The sequence below is a fragment of the Cyprinodon tularosa genome, unplaced genomic scaffold (genome assembly GCF_016077235.1).
Source record: "Cyprinodon tularosa strain WSP-4 unplaced genomic scaffold, ASM1607723v1 ctg69, whole genome shotgun sequence".
NCBI lineage: Eukaryota > Metazoa > Chordata > Actinopteri > Cyprinodontiformes > Cyprinodontidae > Cyprinodon > Cyprinodon tularosa.
Window position 1 is genome coordinate 951,625 of NW_024039440.1, and position 19,167 is coordinate 970,791.

Sequence of the window (19,167 nt, forward strand, 5' to 3'; positions counted from 1 at the left end):
CCTATCCCTGAAAATTCTTTTAATATTCTTTTAATATCTTTTTATATCATTATTACTAGTAAAGAGATTTAGGTCGCTTGATTGAGTCGCCTTCACTTCAAAGTGCTGATCCATTTGGGGATCAGAACAACTGACTACCATCAAGCTGGAGCAATCTTACATTTAGTTATCTTCGACTGTTATGAAAATTCATAATCAGGACATTAAACAGGCGCACAGTGTGTCAAATGCATATATATATATATATATATATATATATATATATATATATATATATATATATATATATATATATATATATATATATATATATATATATATATATATATATATATATATATTTATCTATAATTAATCAGTTAATCAATATCAGGGTATATAGATAGATAGATAGATAGATAGATAGATAGATAGATAGATAGATAGATAGATAGATAGATAGATAGATAGATAGATAGATAGAAATATAGAACATATATTAATGTCCTTTTGCATGACTACATTTCCAAACAAATAGGAAACGTTGGTAGTTTATAGTCTATTTTCTTCTGACGATTATAATATTCCCGGTTCAAAAGATTAAAAAAAATGTTTAAGAGCTGATATTATTTTAACCCCTCAAAGCTCAAATATTCAAATACAGAAAAGTACGAAGTTTACCAACGCAGAAAAACATTGGGCTTCCTGAATCTGTCCAACAGGAATCAGACAAAAAAAAAAAAAAAAGATCAAGAGGGAGTCTTTACAGAATATTATATATCGTTAAATTGAGTGAGATTTAAAAGGGGAGTATTTTATGGTCTGTTCATCCATTATTGATGAAAATACTTCACTGCAAAGGAAACGCTGGTAGTCTGCAGTTTAAGTAGCCTACTAGATAGCAACGAATCGGTGTAGATGCAAAATGTATGGAAGTCTTGACTTTTATGAAAACAGACACGGAGATCACAATATGTCCTAAAATCCTAAGAGAGATCGAAAACGGGAACTATAGCTCCAAAATAATTACGCATTAAAACGGTTCACCTTGATCAAATAGCATTTTTCCCGAGCAGATTATACTCATCCCCGTGTGTGTGTGTGTGTGTGTCCACTCTGGACACGCATCCATCAGAGGGAACATGACGCAGAGCAGCTGCGGTTATTCTACATGCTGCGTCCATCTCTCCTGCGGCACCGGGCCCGAATTATCCTAATGGACACCGGCATGTTACTTAAAAAAGAAGCTTTTTGGGATAATAAAGAAAAAAGAAAAACATCTCCCGGGAGACCACGGTGTCACACACAAACACGCGCGCGCGCGCGCAGTGGAGCTGCGGCACAGCTGGAGGAGCGAGGCGCGGCCGCGCGCAGGAGAGCTTCTCCAAACACGCTAATTAGATCTGGAGCTCTGGCCTCGCGCTCTGAAAGCAGCCCAGCGGCGGGGCGCGCGGAGCTGTGGAAAGTTAATTGAATTAAATTTCCTCTAAACTAATTAGGCTGCAATCTGCCACGCGAGCTGTCCCTGTGCAAGGTTCGAATTAGGCAGAATGGATTTGTTCCTTTTTCTTTAAAAGAAAAGGGAGGACAGGCTGCTGTGGAGCAACCTATCTATCCACCCTTCCCTTTTTTTATGAAAATTTCCTTTATGCGGATTTTCCCAGTCGTCATAACAGAACAGAAACATATTCGATAAAAAAAAAAAAAAAAACAGAGGCCGACATTTTTACGCAACATGTGCGTCCAAAGGGACTGCTGGGTGATAAACTGAAAGCTGCATGAATGAGGCTCATCTTCAGAGCGAGAGCTGAGAGGTATAATGGAGGAGGAGGGGGGATCGATCGGCTTCCTGGGGGAGCACAGTGAAAGCCGGAGGGAGGCAGGGAAGAGGAGAGAGCAGGAGAGACATGGATGAAAATGCCCCGTTAAGAGCGGGGACAGTTATGATAATGGGAGAGCCGCTAGTAGTCGTTCATCATTCAGCACCTCCACCTGGCTGCTGCACTTCTCTGAGGATAATCTAACACACTCACTGCAGCCTCACCTAGAAAACAGACCCCCCACCTCTATCATCTCTATCTTTTTCTGCACATTTAACTCTCATCCAGTAGGAGGAGGAGGACACAGATGGACAGCAGGGAAGGGAGGACGGAAGGAAGGATGCAGGGGAGGAAAGAGGCAGCAGAAGGCAAAATGAGGGGAGATAGAGGGGAGGCTCTGGGACTATGGATGGGCCTGGTTTCTGTTTCTCCATAATCTAATCAGAGAAATGGCAGCAGTCAGAAATAGCCTGACGGACAGACTAAGAGCCTCTCCTCTTTCTCCTCCTCTTCTTACTCCTGTCTTCCTCCGCAGGGAAAGGTAAATGGATACACACACACACACACAGAGCACTCTGACTTCCTAAAACCATAAAAGGGAAGATTCATGTGAGGGTTAGAGGAGAAAGATGGGAAGAGCCTGGAGGTAACAAAGCAAAAACCTGATCTAATGTCCATATGTAGCCGCTTCCAAGAGTCTGGGGCGCACTGTGAAACATCTGCTGGTCTTTTGCTTCTCTTCTGTGGCATCTCATCCTCATCAGATCTATGCAGGCGGCATCATAGGAACTTTACAGTTTATTTTAAAATTTAATTCAGTTTATTTCTATAGTGCCAATTCACAACAGATATCATCTCAAGGCGCTTTACAGAAATAGAGATCATACAGTCAAATTTGTTCAAAGTTTTCTATCTAAGGAAAACCAGCTGATTGCATCGACTTGTTGACTCAAAAGCAATCCCTCACATGCTTATAGTGACAGTGGAGAGGAAAACCTTTAACATGTAGAAACCTGCTACAGAACCGGTGAGCTGCCATCTGCCTAGGCGGACTGGGGTTCAAGGAGACAGAAGCAGACATGGAAAAAGATGCAGCGATACAAAAGGTAACTATCAACCAGCTCCATAGGCGACCCCGTCCTGGAAAGACACAGCCAGGTAGACAAAGTTGAGCCAGCTCCCATGTAAGAGGATAACAGAGAGTGCAAACTGTCAGAGAAACAGGACTACACTGATTAAACAGGCCTATCTCCAACGTCTATAAACAAAGGTGTTGGCAGCAGCACAGCTGATGTTTCTCTCCAGGATGGTGTCACGGCCAAACAGGAACAGATGAAGCTGATGAGGAAAAAAGCAGAAAGAGAGCATATTAGAGATTGAACTTACAAATACTGCCGAATGGAAAATAGAAATAGAATGAAGCAGAATGATGAAAAAGATGTCCCTATGTCCTCCAGCAGTCTAAGCCTATAGCAACATAACAATAGAGATAGCACTGGATAACCTGTGCCACATTAACTATAAGCTTTATCAAAAAGGAAAGTTTTAAGCCTAGCCTTAAAAGTAGACAGGGTGTCTGCCTCACGGACTAAAACTGGTAGTTGGTTCCACAGGAGAGGAGCCTGATAACTAAAAGATCTGCCTCCCATTCTATTTTCAGAAATTCTAGGAACCACTAGTAAACCTGCAGATTGAGAGCGAAGTGCTCTGTTAGGAACATAAGGAACAATCACATCTCTGATATAAGATGGAGCTTGGCCATTAAGGCTTTATATGTGAAATGGAGGATTTTAAATTCTTTTCTGGATTTAACAGGAAGCCAATGAAGAGAAGCCAGGATAGGAGAAATATGATCTCTCTTTTTAATTTTCATCAGAACTCTGGCTGCAGCATTTTGGATCAGCTGAAGGCTTTTAACTACAGTTTGTGGACTTCCTGATAGTAAATAATTACAATAGTTCAGCCTTGAAGTAACAAATGGATGGGCTAGTTTCTCAGCATCACCCCTGGACAGGATATTTTTACAGAGTATTTCAGAGATTAAAGGAGGAAATTCTAGAAAATATTTGATAAAAAAGAAATGTAACCTCAGGGTTCTGATCATGGTACTAACTGGACATTTCTATATTGATATATCTTGTCATTTAAAATAGCAACTTACCATAGTTAGTCTATTTTGTCATAATCTTTATTTATTCAAGATAAAAATCTACCCTCCCTGGAATAGGCAGGTGACATCACATTAATGCTTCTGAATGCATCAGTTGTAAGTCCTCTTATTTTCATGTTTTTAATCAAGTTCCTTCTATAAACGGATTGAAATGTTTTCTGTGTGGCTGCAGCAAACGTTTGAATAAGAGTTTGGTAACAAGTCATTTTGAAATGCTCTGTAAAGAAGGCCAGATTTTTTATTAGCAAAGACCTGCAGTGATCATTTATGACCAAGTTATACAAAAGAAAAAAAAAAGGCACATCTCCAGTTTGATACGCTGCATTACCTTTTACCTCTGTGGAATATATTTTTTCTAATGAGCCCAGTGCTACCAGTAACTGCTCTCCGCCCATTGAACCTGCAGTATAGACTGTATGATCACCATCATTCCAGTCAACATTAAGAGCGAAGAGAGGGGGTGGGGGGGTGGGGGGGACAATCCTTCCATTCTGCATTCGGTAAAAGAAGCTTGTCCAGTTTGCTTAAAGATCGAGAGCGTAGACTGCACTCTCATTTCTCAATGACAACTGGTAGGCTAAATATGCATGAACACAATGGGGAAACATTTAAACAGGAATACCAACAGATTTTGAAGGCAATTATTTACATCTCCTTACATAGATCATGAGAGATACAGCTGTACCCCTCATGATTTATGTAAAAAAAAAAAAAAAATCCTAAATGTTACTTAGCTGATCAGATGGATGACACAAGCTTTAAAAAATAGAATAAACTGATTTGTCTTACTGTTTAAAGCAGATTTATTAAAATCTTAGGATATTATCCATTAATCTGTGTATATTTTGCTCTTTTTTTAAACATTTTTTGTGAGATAAACATCACAAAGCAGTATGTTTATAACACAAAAATATCCTAATTAGTAAATATTTAACATTGACTTTTACACTGACTTTAGTTATTCAGATGACGATTTTTTCTACAGTTTTATTTAATAACATTAAAGCTTTCAACAACAAAAAAATGATCAAGCATTTATGCTTGGCTGTTCTAATGATTCAAATTCATTTTTCACAATTTGCTTAATGTTAAAAAAAAGTAATAGCTTTGCAGTCTCCCTTTTATATTAATGAATTTTTATTTTTAATTAGCCTTTTTTTAATCCAACTAATTCAGAAGTTGGAACAATACTTGAATGTAGAGGAAATCAGACGATTTGTTGCAAAAGGGAAAGGTTTGCAACTACAGATTTCCTCTTTGAAAACCATCCCTGACTTTGTGTGGATGGCTTTAAAACAGACTGTGCCTGCTGTGGTTGGGGGGTCCAGGCACTGTAAAAAGGGACCATGTCTTTCCCTGACCAGATAATTACTCCCTATGGACGACACATTCCTGCAGGCTGTTGTCTGTCTGAATGTGTGAGATGCTTTCACCGTGCCGCTTTCCTTCCCGGGGTCCGACCCGGACCCCCACATGCAGCGGGATTCCAACGAAATTCCCCTGTCATGTTGATTCACAAGGTGGACATGCATTATTGTTGTGTAGAACTCCCATCCATCCATCAGGGATGTCAGTACGAGCAAAACAGAACAAAAAAAAACAGGAGAAAAAAAAAGAGAGAGGAATTCTCTTTTTGGTTAGACGGTTTATTTACATGCTGTAGGTCAGAGTACAAGGAGCAGAAATGTGACTTATTGTCAACCAGCTGTTAAACAGTCATGTTGCTAAATCTTGGCATTTTTTAATGTTTTCAAAGCTAACATGCGTCAACAATTTAAAAGTTGATTTATTGATCACCTCAAATGATCTACTACTGTTAACTTCTCTGTATTATCACACCTTTGGATGAAAAGGTTTAGTGATGTTCTTCTAGTGTGGGCCAGTTCATGACCGATATGTGTTAACGCTAAAATGAATAAAGTGAAAATAGACGACTCTACTGTAAATATTTAAAAGAAAAATTCACACTCACTAAAACTGAGGCCTTCAGTTAATTTACATCAGTTTCAGTGTTTATCTCACCTCCACTCAACTGGATAGAAAGCAGCTGAATTCAATCTATAAATCATATCCATTAACTCTATTAAAGATTTTTTTTTATAAATATGGTATACATTTGGCTTTAACTCTGCACTACATTGTAAACAAACACTTTTCACAGTATAACTAACAGCACAGAGCAGAAAGCTAATACAATGCTTGAGGATGATGTGTGGTCCTGATGCTGGAAGGGAGCAGTGAACGTCTCAATAGGTGCAGGAACATGGCTGACCTTGTGTTTCTTCTTCAAACCAACCCATAAACTTTTCTCTAAACAGACACTTCTGGTTTCCATCCATCCTATAGATAATGGGTCATGCTGCTGTAGATGACGATTATGGGTTTTTCTTTTTTTTAGTGTTCAGGATTCAGTGGTGGACGGATGTCCAGCATTTTTGAGGAGCTGTCCTCTCCCACTACCTCAAGGCGCAGGCTGGGCGAGTTGCGCTCCTCCCGGCCTTCTGATTGGACGGAGAGCCGTAGGGTGCAGCCTTTTGGCAGCAGCTCCTGCTCGTACGCCGCAGCTAGCTGGTTGACAACACGTCGCTCAACCTGAGGGATCAGAAATGAGGTTGAACTAAACACCGCCAAATTAAACATGGTTTAGGGATACAGTATTTCTTAAGCTTTCCATGTGACCCGTCTGGTGGTTTTATTCTTCTTCTTAAAGCTCTTTACTTCCTAATGTTCTCTGACAAACCTCTCAGGCCTTCAAACAAAAGCTGGATTCCTACTGATTGTGTTTTTTCATATTTCTATTAATAAAAAAATTATAATTTTGTTCACTTTTTGTTGATCTAACACATAAAATCCCAGTACAATAAGTTGGTAGTTTTAAAGTGATAAAATCTATATAAGTTGCAGGGATACGAAAACGTAGGTGACGTACCTCATGTTTGATGGAACGTGCTCCATAGTGGAGGTTATATCCACCTGCTAAGAGGTCCAGGACCTGGCGATCCCACTGAAGAGTGATGTCATGGCGCTGCTTAGCCTGATGGAGAGATACAGAGGAGGTAATGTTAGATAAGGATAAGGGAGGGGATCACACCTAAGGTGGATGCACACTGCATTAAAAAAAGAAACAAATCAAAGAGTGAAGGAGCAAACGAGACAAGTGCAGCATCAGAGAATAGATACTGTCAAGCCGCATGTCTGCCAGCGCTAATCAACAGCCCCTTAATGCGCTTTAATCAAACACCAGTCGATAGTAGTGATCAGAGCAGCTCATTTAGCTACTGATGTTAGCACTTCATTCAATAAATAGGACGACATGTTTCATTGCAGATGTATAGTAAAGCAATAACGGCAGCACTAAACATTTAATTCTCCTAATATGAGCGAACGACAAACAAATGGCGATTAGAAGATAATCACATTTCTGATGAAGTGCTGCCAGACTCAAATAAGTTGTTGTGAAAACTAAAATAAAAAAAAAATGAAAAAGCAAGTTTCAGAAGATGAATAGAGTAAATAGATGCATGAATCAGGCTCCAACCGGTCCCCAGTGGGGGCCATGTTGTCAGGACATCAGCTGTAATATTAATAATTAAATATTGATGAAGCCTCCACATGTTAAACACTGTAATCATGTTATAGTGAGTAGCAGAGGCACACAGTATTGATCTGCGCATTTTTTCCTGCACAGCTCAGCGGCTGCAGAGTAAAGTGGGTGAGGCTCCTAGAAGACGACACTAGAACAGAGTAAACAAACCAAGACAAAAAGTTCACAAGTGAAGCAGCAGTTCACTGTCAGAGGTTAAAATAATCATATTTTGTTTCATAAAACATCTTGATGAATAATGAACCAATCCTATAACTATACCAAATGCCAGGTACAGTCATTTAAAAGAAAAATTATGCACATAAGTTTCCTACGTTTTATGTATTTATTACTGTTTTCAAGGCTGCACTTTAAAATATGAATTTATCTAGAGCTGTTTTAAACTAAATGTATTTTTGTTTACACTTGTGCATACAAAATGACAAAATAAACCTGTTTAAGTCTAAGTTTACTTAACCTTTTTGGCCCAGAAGTTGAGCTCTTTGCCGACCAGCTGCAGCAGCTCTGAGTGAGAAAACGGCAGGAAGTACACAATCTCATTGATCCGACCGAGAAACTCGTCCCTCCGGAAATGAGCCTATAATCACAGAGAGAATGATGACAGGTGGTGCGTCTCCAGATCCAGCCGTGGCTGAACTTTGGTCAAAATGAGAGTTTCCGTTCGCACCTTCAGGATGGGCCGAATCACGGATTCCTTGAACTGTTGGGAGATTTTAATGTCATCACTTTTCTGTACATCCTCTGGAAAACAGGAACAAAAAAAACAAACAATAATGATTATTTTTATTCTTGTTAGTATGAAAAAATCAGAATAAATGAGTGGAGTTATATATATTCACAAGACTGTTTAAATCTTAAAGAGCGTTTCTCTCACCAAGGTTGTCGGCCAGCTTCCTCCGACTGACCTCCTCAGCCTCCTGCCTCAGTTGCAAAGCATGCTGGGCAATGTCATCGCTTGCAACATTTGACGTCATGATAAAAATGGCATCCTTACACTCAATGGTCTTTCCTTTGCCGTCTGTGAGACGTCCCTGCAGGGGGGGGGCAGCATTGTAAAAGACAGATCAGCCAGTGGGACCAAAGCTGGGTTTAGAAAGTAAACACCTGTAAAGCGTGTCTTTGTGAGGGGACCTCGTCAAACAGCTGCAGCATGATGGTAAGAACGTCAGGATGAGCCTTATCCACCTCATCAAACAGGACCACAGCGTTGGGGCATGCCTTCAGCAACTTGGTTAGCTGACCGCCTTCCTCATGGCCGACGTAGCCTGGAGGAGAGCCAATAAACTTTGCCACCTGAGAGGAAAGGATGAGAAGAAAAAAGGCTGATCAACCATCATGCAACAAAACTATCTCTTTGGCTTTATACCACCTACGAGTAGAACATCTTCATATTTCTATCACATTACCGACTCCAATGTATTTCATCTCAGTTACAAAAACCTACATAATAGCGAAGCAGAGAACGGTGATTGCTAAAAAGCTGATTTTGTTTGGAAAATGGACTCATTGCCTACTTTTATTTATAATTTATGGTGGGAGAATTGTTGAATATTTTGCATCTGGAGAGATTGAGATTAGGGCTCAGGGTTATTTTTTTTTCATTATTCGTTTCACTGAAAAAACAAAGACACAACCTGGTTTTCAAAATACTTTACAGAAAAAAATCCATGCGGTGTACATTTGTATTCAGTTCTCTCAACATTTTTCCTCACAAATAAAATCATTGCAGATTCAAAAATTGCCAGTTTTTCGTCATATCTTTCCTGCGGTAAAAGCATGTTTTTCAATGAATTCAGGTTGAGCAGCTGCGGGATCATCAACCTCCCTCAACGCTCCCTTTCTTTAGCGGTTTGCTGTACAGGTTGAACGTTGGCTGAAGGAGGAGAACTCCCCCAGACTTTCCCCAACGTTCTTTACCCTTTTCAGAAAGACGCACGCCAGCAACCCCAGAGCACCATGAAGAACAAGTACAACAGCAAGCCATCTAAACTGACAGGCAGGGTAAGGCAAGGGGAGGACCTATGAGAGAGACTGAAGTAATCCAGAGCTCAGGTGGGATAATCTGTTAACAAACGTCAGCCATGCGTAAGATCTGGAATTTACAGAGGATTGGCTTGAAGAAAGACATTAAAGTCCTGATTTTTTTTTTAATCTTGACAGAAACAGAACTGGATGTTGGATATCTACTGAGAATGCAGAATAAATTAACTTCATAAATCTAGAGTGATCGTCTTAAAGTTTCAATGTTAATATTCTCATATTATATAGATCCTTTTTATAAAGCAAAAGTTTTCAAACCTAGCCTTCATCAAATCAAGGCTTTTTTATTGCATCAGATCACAGAGATTTCTAAGGTGTTTAATACTGAATCTGTAGGCTGCACTGAAATGATTAGATGAGTTTTTTTTAACGGTAAACACAACCCAACTCTGAATCCCTGATTAAATGTATCCATCATCAAACCCTCATAAAAAGGCAAAAACAGTTGGAGGATTCATTTTGGTTTATGCATTAATTATGAGTTCATAAACAGAATTAATCCAAAATGTCACCGCCTTAGATGCACTGCAGACAGAAAGCAGAGTTACAGCAATATTATCTGAAATGATCTCCCTTCTCTGAAACCATATAGATGTTCAACAAATTATACACCATAAAAAATAGAATTTTGCATTTGGTTCAATTAAATAATAAAAGGGTTTACCTCGTGTTTTTCCTGGAACTCAGACATGTCCATACGAATGAAACCCTGCAAACACACCACAGTTAGAGAGGAGTCCCGTTTAGTTTTCATCTGAGTTTTTTCACGTTAAGACTGAACTTTCAAGACCCCATGACATTTATTGTCCTCCCAAAATATAAGATACAATCGTTCATTATGAATTTAAGAGATGGAGATTGTGCAGAAGGGTCAGTGTTTGTATACCAGGAAAATTCAGATAAAGAAAAGGATTGGGATAGAAGAAAGGATGCATGAAGAAAGAAAGAAAGACAGAAAGAAAGAAAGAGAGGCGAAAAAGAGAGACGAAAGAAAGAGAGACGAAAGAAAGAAAGACAGAAAGAGACGAAAGAGAGATGAAAGAAAGACAGAAAGAAAGAAAGAAAGAAAGAAAGACAGAGACGAAAGAAAGACGAAAGAAAGAAAGACGAAAGAAAGTAAGACGAAAGAAAGAAAAAAAAGAGTGCAGTTAAGGAAAATGGGACACAATGAAGGAATGAGGACGGGAGAACGTTGGAAAGGAAATAAAAAGGCAGGTATGGAGTCAGGACACCTGGAAAGTAGAAAGGACAGAAGGCAGGAAGAACAGAAAAAGGAACACAAGGAAGTAAGGAAGGAAAAAAGAAACTATGTAAGTTGGAGGAAATAAGGACAGAAAAGAGAAAAGGTGTCTGTAGCGATAAAATCTTAAAACATGATTACTTTCCCATGTCCTTATTTTGTTTCCAAACAGTCAGATCTTTAAAACAGTTTCCAGACAGAGGCGGGAGCCTGGTTGGATGCTTGATGAACATTTGGAGACAAACCTGCTCCCACTCACAGTAAAACACTCGAGTATTCATGTGCAAAAACAACCTACCTTTTTAACGTCCTTGTGCATGTAGCGTGCCACCTGCTTGGCCAACTCCGTCTTTCCTGTCACAAAACAGAGACGTCACTTTTATTCCATCTGCTACAAGAGGAACCTCAGCTGCCATTTTAATTTCTTTGCATTTTACATTAAGAGACTGATTTTCCTCATTGAGACGAAAAGACAATATTTCTCTCTTTGCTAAGTGCTTTGGCCTAAATCCCAACACAAACTCCAATAAAACATTCAATCATCTCTGCTCTCCTGAAGCACACATTATGTTTGTTGGTAAAATATTCTGCATATAAATGCTCATATATGATATTGATGTCTTGTTGTTGGCATGCATGTGTGTGAGGGCTGTGTGGTTTGTGTCTTGTTGCTGTGTTTAATATTGATGTCTCATGGCCAGAGTTTGTCGCTGAAGGGAACAGAGGATATGAACACTGCCTCTCCCTCATCTATCTCTCTGCCTTGTCATTTCATGATCTCTCTCTTTCTTTAGCCATCTATCTGGCCCTTAATATCTCTCTCCCTCTCTCTTCCTGCTGCTAAGTTCACACTACAGGGATTAGAGGATGTTTCATCCAAATCAAGTCTTTTTCTTTTAAAAATATATACTTTAATTTTAAAGCCCCTACTTTCACTCCAAGTATTCTTAAACTCTATGTACCGCAGTGTAGACCTGCAGCAGTAGAAAGGTGGAGCTGTTCTGTGTTCTTGTTTATTCCCAGTGGAGATCATTTCCTCAAACCACGGGCCGCTGTTGATCATCTCCCTCATGACAATAATGTGTTTCAAAGAGCGGTTCTGAATGTGCAATCAGCTGCTTTTCTGACAGCTGGTGTACAAGCGTGCGGCTCATGGGGGCTGTAGCTAACAAAGCCTACAAATGGACGGGACGTTCTGCTGTCGATACTAATCAATTAAAAAAAGAAAAAAGAAAAAGAAAGAGTGCTGAATGGAGATTTTGGCAAACACAACTAGGGACAATGTTTGAGCAGAATTCTCCAGTTAAAAACAAGTAATCAAAGGTAAGATGCATTTAAGGAAATTGGGAACTTTGGATTTCTGATATGCAGCTATAGTGTCTTGCAAAAGTATTTATAACATACAATGGAAAAATGGAAGGATAAGGACACGTCTGTCCTCGACATAAAAAGGTCAAGAGCAGTCTGTCTTAACGGAAAGCCTCTGTACTGATCAAAGATTCCCAGTCTGATTTCAGTTTGGTCACTGGCTCATTTTAACAGATCTAAACCATTCAACTGCTGATATGCTTAGCTATGCTGTCCTGCTGAAAGGTGAGCTTCCCCCAACAGCATAATACTGCCATCACCATGTTGCACAGATGGCAGATGTGTTCAGGATGATATGCAGTGCTAGTTTTCCCCCCAAAAAGTTCAATCATGATGTCATATCTTCCCCAAGTCTGCCATCTCCCCTGCTAACAGAACCTCTTCTGATATTCCTTCAATAATGGCTTTCTACTTGCCTGCCTTCTGTAAAGCTTAGATCTGTAGAGCTTCAGAGAAATGGTTTCCTCTTGCCTACTTTGCTTAATGCTCTCTCTACAGTCTGATCTGTTAAAGAATGGGAGATATGGACGGCCATGTCCTTGTAGGTCTGTTGAGACATACCGGTAACTACAGTACCACTAATATTGAGGGTTATTCTTCAGTTGTGTGATAAATTGAGCAGCTTAAAAGCCAGGATATTCTTTAAGAATATTAACCTCATTCTGCCACTTTATCTTTAGGTGAGGTGATCTTTTTAATGAGGTTATTTCTGAAGGTAGGGGTGTTTTATTTAACTTATTAGAGCAAAGGCATAATACTGATTCATTTGGAGAAAAACATTCATTAAATTCAGTTTTTTTTTTTTTTTTTTTTTTACAGACAAAGAGGAAAATGATAAATAAAAATAAGTAAATAACACTGAGGACACATATTCAAATTCATTATGTGAAATTTTCTTTCAACATCATGTGTATAAACTACTTGGTGTTTGTTTCTCAAAACCCTAAAAAAAAATACTTGGAGATTTTTGGCTGCAATCACAGAAAATATGGAGAATCTAAAGGGTTATAAACATTTTATAGAAATGTGTTATTAGTGGTCAGAATAACTTCAAATGGAAAAGTCTGATTGTTGATGTTTCCTTGACTGGAGAATAATAATCAGCTCCAGAGATGAGTCATTATATTACTTGCAACTCTGCTGTCCTCTCTAATAATTAAACCGTATAGCGTAACGTGGTAAACACTTTGTTTATTCAATACTTGAAACAATTAAATCACAAACACAGCAGCAAAAAAAAAGAGATACTTCAGAGAGAATTATATTTGCTGAACGTAGACCGTTATGCTGTGTGTTTGTAATTCAGTTTTCTTTGTTAATTGATTAATTTCTCTTGAGAACAAGAAGGTCCTCTCTAAATGCATCAACAAATCAAATAAATGTTCCGTTTATTTTAGCTATTATTTAAAGGAGACCGAGGAGCTCCACCCAGCTGTACACAACAACAGATCAAAGCAGGATTTAGGAGAGGTGTGACGAGAATGTACCGATTCCAGATGAGCCAAGGAAAAGGAAGACGAGAGGATGCTCTTCATCGTACCAACCGTTCTCCTTTCTTCTGATGGCTAAAGAGCAGAGAGAAAGAGAGAGAAAAGAAACCATTTATAACATTTGTTTCCTTTTTCTTTCCATCAAGTTCTTTAAGTAGAACCCAGTAACCTGAGGGTGGAAGGATTCCTGAAACTTTAATCAAAGAGTGAAAGATCAGGGATGAGAAAAGGGTCATAGACATCTGAATTGAAAAAAAAGAAGAAGAGAGAGAAAACAGAGCGAGACGTGTGAGCTCCAGAAAGCTACCCACGATGCATCTCTCCTCCCCCCCTCAGTCAGTGGGGCCATTAGCCAGCAGTAATTGTGTTAGCCTCTCTGGCGCGGCCATGGCGAAATCAGTTTAGCATAGATCGCAGCCTCACACACACTCTTGCTTAAAGAGGAGTGCCTACCCTACCCTGCCATCACCCCAGCAACCGAGCCCACATATACACAAAGGCAGGACGATGATGTGGATGGCAGGAGAGTAAAGAGAGTATTTGACTGTGGTTTGAGGCACTCAACAAAGAAACGGACACCAGCACAGGCTCCTCCAAATGTGAACCTGTGATTCAGGATGTTGGTGAGCTCATGAGTGGAACCAGTGGATTGATTGTTAACATAGTTGACTTCAGCAAAAGAACAAAAAAGGACCTATTTGAATTACTGAGTATGAGTCCATCAGCGTTCTATACGCGCCCTGGTTCAGTTAAACCAGATCTGAAGATAACATCGTATATGAACCAGAAATTCCAATAGAGTTATTGATGTAATGTGGCATGTTGGCCTTTTAAGGATGGGAGACATTTGTGTAAATTAGCTTCAGAGTATGGCCACAAGTCCCTTATGAGTTTTAATAACCAAACACAATTCCATAAGAGCAGAATACCATCTCAAAGGCCAATCACCACAGCTGTGTCAATGTGGCCCATATTGGAAAGGACTGCAATTATTTCTTGCTTATGGTGCATTTGGACCAAACCAGTTTCTAATGCCTTAACTTGGACGCCTGTGCATTGTGAGGTGAGACACTCTGGATGCTAGATGCTCCAGTTGTTGAACTGCTCTGTTCTAGAAAGCAGCTTGGCTTGATTTGCTTTGATGAGTTGAAAAAGAATATCTGTAGCATGTTTTTGAGCACAAAAGTCAACCTCACCGTCGTTTGTCTGTCAGTTTATCAGGATTATGATCCTGCTCCGACTGGCAGACTCTCTGTATACCAGGAAGCTCTCTGAAGCCGGCCAGACTGTCAGGGATTTCCAGCTGCCGTTAATCGACTCTGACAGTGAAGTAAAAGTTTTTTTTTATAGATTGGTGGTTAAAACTGCAAGTACAATGATATAAAACCGAATATTTTTCGCTAACATTTTTAGTTAATGTAAGTATTTATAAGCTCTTCTGCCACAGTTCAGCAAGAAATGTTTTAGTGGAGTAATAATGATCAGAGTTCACTCTCTTTTCCTTGTACATAAAAGGAAAAGAGATTATTATTATTTTATTTATTGTTTATATGCTGACAGCACTGCAGAAGTGATCACAGCATCCATGTAGAGTAGGTTTCCCAGAAAACTACTGGATTAGCTATTCTGATTGGTTGACACTCCCTGTCAAGCTGCAAAAACTCAGATTTCTGAACTCAAGTGTTAAATGCTCTGAAGTCCCTAAGTACTGCAGGGTATCTCAATGTCCAATGTAGACTTTGCACGTACAATGAATGATCTGACGTCTAAAGCTCTTTATCTGTCAAAGCACCATTAGAACATTTCTAAAATAGACAGTTATCAGTATGGAGATGTCGTTTTAAAAAGCTAGCTATTAATAAAATATAAAGAACCTCTAATAACAGGTCAGAGAACATGCAGTGACCCTGCAACCCTCCCCCACATGTTGCTGTGCATTGCTTGACTGGCTGAAAGCCAGATTTCTAGAAATACTACCAATGAAAACTATTAAGGAATTGGTTTCAGAACCGCAGTGAGTGAAATAAAAGAGACATGTTTTCCAGTATTGGCTAACAAACCTGCTGCTGTAGCAGATAGTGACTAACATGCCTGTTAAACTTGATTAAAGCTGCTGTCAAACTGTCTCATATCTTCCTATGTAGGCAGGTGTTTTAAAAGACCTATTATGTGAGTAAAGAACAGCTGAATTCTCACTTTTAGTTCCAAGCATCCAGCCTCTTACCATCCTGCATAGAACAGCATGAGACAAGATATTTAACCCTTTTAGAGAAACTAAAAACTGTGGAAAAACAGTTTCCTCAGTTTTTACTTTCAATAGCACTAGCTGTGTGTTTTAAAAGCATAAATGGGGATGGTCTTTTCAGCCATCTATTTTCAAATTCAATACAATATCAAGGAACCTCAGGCATGTTTAAATTTTTCCATTGTATGTAAAAAAAAAAAAAAAAAGTTACCAGTAAAAATAACAGAAGGCAGGCCAGACCTCAAATTAATAACATTTTTGCATCACAGAGGAAAAACCTGATGAGTGAATATTTATCAAAAGCATCAATGATCCTTAACAATATATATATATATATATATATATATATATATATATATATATATATATATAAAAATCATCACTAAGGTTGGGCAATATGCACTTAATATATTATCACGATATTGGGTGACATTATTATGGTAATGATAAAAGTTATGATTAAAAAAAACATTTTACTTCTTTGTGGTCTTTTTCAGGTATGATGACTTACCACAGCCATCATACCCCGACAATCACAAATCATAATCTAGAATATACACATTTAAATTTAGCTTCTTCAGGTTAACATTTACAAAAAAAATATGATGTATCTCTAAACATCTCATACTGTAACAAAAGCATTTAATCGTATTCTTAAAATTTATCAATGCCTCAATGAAAGAAAAATGAACAAAAAAGAAAAAAATTCTTTAAAAAAAAAGCACTTAAAAATCAACAGGGTCCGAATAAAGAAAATCATCAACCAGTAAAGGTCCTGAGACATTTTTAATTATAATCTGTTACTTTAAACAGAATTTAACACTGAAATGGTGTTTATGCATCCATGTTATATGTTGAATTTTTAAATAAATAAAAAAAATTATAAACAAACTAGAACATTTTTCCATTTAAAAATCGAATGTGTTTTTTGAAGTAGAGAACAACAATCTTTCAGTTTGGTATATATACAATTTCCTGACTCACTTTTTTTTTTATAAAACTCCTAAACTGACCTTTTTTTTTCCTTTTCTTTTTTATGATTGAATGAGAGCAGTGGGCTTTATTCTGCCCTGCAAGACTTTAAACCTGGGTTTGAATGGCGACAAAGCCATTCTTAAGCACATATAAAGATGCTCATTTTGACCTTGGATCGATATTTATTTTGGATTATGTTCATGGTGGAGAATCCTGCTTCACAGCAGTAGGTTGAGCCAAACATGCTCTAAATGTGCAGGGTCATCTTTGAGCACACCATTTCACTTTTCTTTCACCAGTTCACCGCAGTTCTTCCAGCAATCCACACTTTCTCTACTTTCTTTTTCCTAATCGTCTCCTTCTTTCCCATCGCCCGGCTTGCCACAGGTTTGCCTGCTGTGTCTAAAAGCAGCTAGCAGCAGCAACCCAGACTGACAGCAGCCCGTTGGCTAATTTGTATCACATGCAGGCTGGTGCTGGACGCTACAAAGGGCTTTACCATATTAACAGGAGAAGCGGTGCAAGTGAGGTTAAGACACTGTCTTTGGACAACACGCAGTAATTTATAAGTATTTTAAATCAGGTTGGGTCTGGATTAGCCAGCAGGTGGGTCCGGATCCGGACACTGGTTCGCTAATCCGTGACCTCTGGTTTAGAGGATAAATCAAAATTATCATCATGACTTGCAACTTATCACGATAACGATAAACGATAAGATAAAAGCCCACCCCTAATTACAACCCAATCAAAGTAAAATATCAAAACATCGGACACTGCATATGTGACATAGGTGCTAAACCAGCTGATAATCGAAGAGGGAATGGAAGGAAGAAGAGGAAGAGGAGAGAGGAAGGAACAGAGATAAGGAGAGGAACGAGGAGTGAAGATGTGGAAGGAGATAAAGGGAAAGACAGAGGAGTGATGGAGATAAGAAGACAGAGAATGAGGCAGAGAAACAAATGAGTGTGTCAGAAATGGACAGAGAGATGAAAAGTGACAAGAGGGGGTGGGGGTCCAAAGCTCTGTCTGCTTTATCAATGGCTGCGTGAATGACAGAGTAACCTTCTGTGTTTTTGTGTGTATTTTAGCTGATTGAGACCGACTTTGACAGAAGGGCACACTGACATTTCTGAGAGGACCGTGACAAGAAGAGGGAAAGGAAAGGGACACAAAACAAATGAGAGCTGGCTCCGACCTGCAACAACACACACACACCAACAGGGCAGTGTGTATTCTGCAGGTCTGGTTGGCCCTAACATGATTACCGAGGGATGATTCTCTTCAATAACTCTTAGCCCTGAGAGCTAAACCTGGATCAATCTAACCTCCTTCCTGTGTGTATTTATGTGGGTTTTGTGTATCTTTACTGTGAGTGTGTGTGTGTGAGTCCTGCTGCAGGCAAGCCGTTTGTCACGAGGAGTTATGGGGGAAACAACTATTTTGAAGACATGACAACACAGCGCACATTTCTTTAATCTCTGGATGTCTGGTCTGCAAAATATTTACAACAGCAATCAGTTCGGCAGACTGTCTGCAGAATTCATTTCCTCGCTCACATGCGGCGGTACAATTAGATGAGCAACGATGAAACAATAACATGATTAATCAATAAGTTGGTATAAAACCATTTATCACCAACTGAACTACAAACTAGGGTTCTTTGGGTAATTTATCAAGAAAAATGCCAATTATTCAACATTTTTTGCTCTGCTCTTTAGTCTTTAAATTATTGCTTTTAACCCTTTAAAATGTAACAGAGGAAATTCTGTTTTTTTAAATTAACTTAAGAGTTATAAGAGGGAAACTGCTGTTCAGCCATAACAGTTTCTTTTGATAACGCAATGTGCCGATTCTTTAAGGTAAATAGAAAAAAGCCTGATCAAAATTTGTCTGGAGACCGATTTGTGTAGAATATTACTTTTGAAATAAGATTTAGTTTTAGGACATCGTTTATCTTCAGAGCGTATTTCAAACAGAAATGTTCATTTGGCAGGTGCGTTCGTAAAACAGTCTATTGTCAGGCTATTTTATTACTCTGTATAACCTGGAAAATTAATAACAAACTGGCAGACTGATCAATAATGGAAAACAAACACTAAAATCTGTTGTCGGATGGTAAACAGCTTACATCTGCAGTTTTTAACGCAGTCCTGTGCCGTTCTTATCTCTACATCCCTACATCCCCTTCCCATTTGTTGTCCTCTTATCAGGATTTTATCCTTCTCTCTTTCCTGAA

At 38.9% G+C, this 19,167-nt stretch overlaps 1 protein-coding gene across 1 annotated transcript in view; it reads right to left on the reverse strand.

Moving 5' to 3' along the window:
- Window positions 1–6,357: 6,357 nt before the first annotated feature.
- Window positions 6,358–19,167, reverse strand: part of clpb (caseinolytic mitochondrial matrix peptidase chaperone subunit B) — a 40,092-nt gene continuing 27,282 nt past the window's right edge. Inside the window, exons 8-16 of the mRNA XM_038267991.1 lie at window positions 13,709–13,786; window positions 11,152–11,207; window positions 10,278–10,322; window positions 8,705–8,866; window positions 8,448–8,604; window positions 8,241–8,314; window positions 8,031–8,150; window positions 6,899–7,003; window positions 6,358–6,561 (exon numbers count right to left, since the gene is read on the reverse strand). Coding sequence (XP_038123919.1) covers window positions 6,364–6,561; window positions 6,899–7,003; window positions 8,031–8,150; window positions 8,241–8,314; window positions 8,448–8,604; window positions 8,705–8,866; window positions 10,278–10,322; window positions 11,152–11,207; window positions 13,709–13,786 — 995 coding nt within the window. The 3' untranslated portion in view covers window positions 6,358–6,363. The remainder of the gene's footprint in view (window positions 6,562–6,898; window positions 7,004–8,030; window positions 8,151–8,240; window positions 8,315–8,447; window positions 8,605–8,704; window positions 8,867–10,277; window positions 10,323–11,151; window positions 11,208–13,708; window positions 13,787–19,167) is intronic.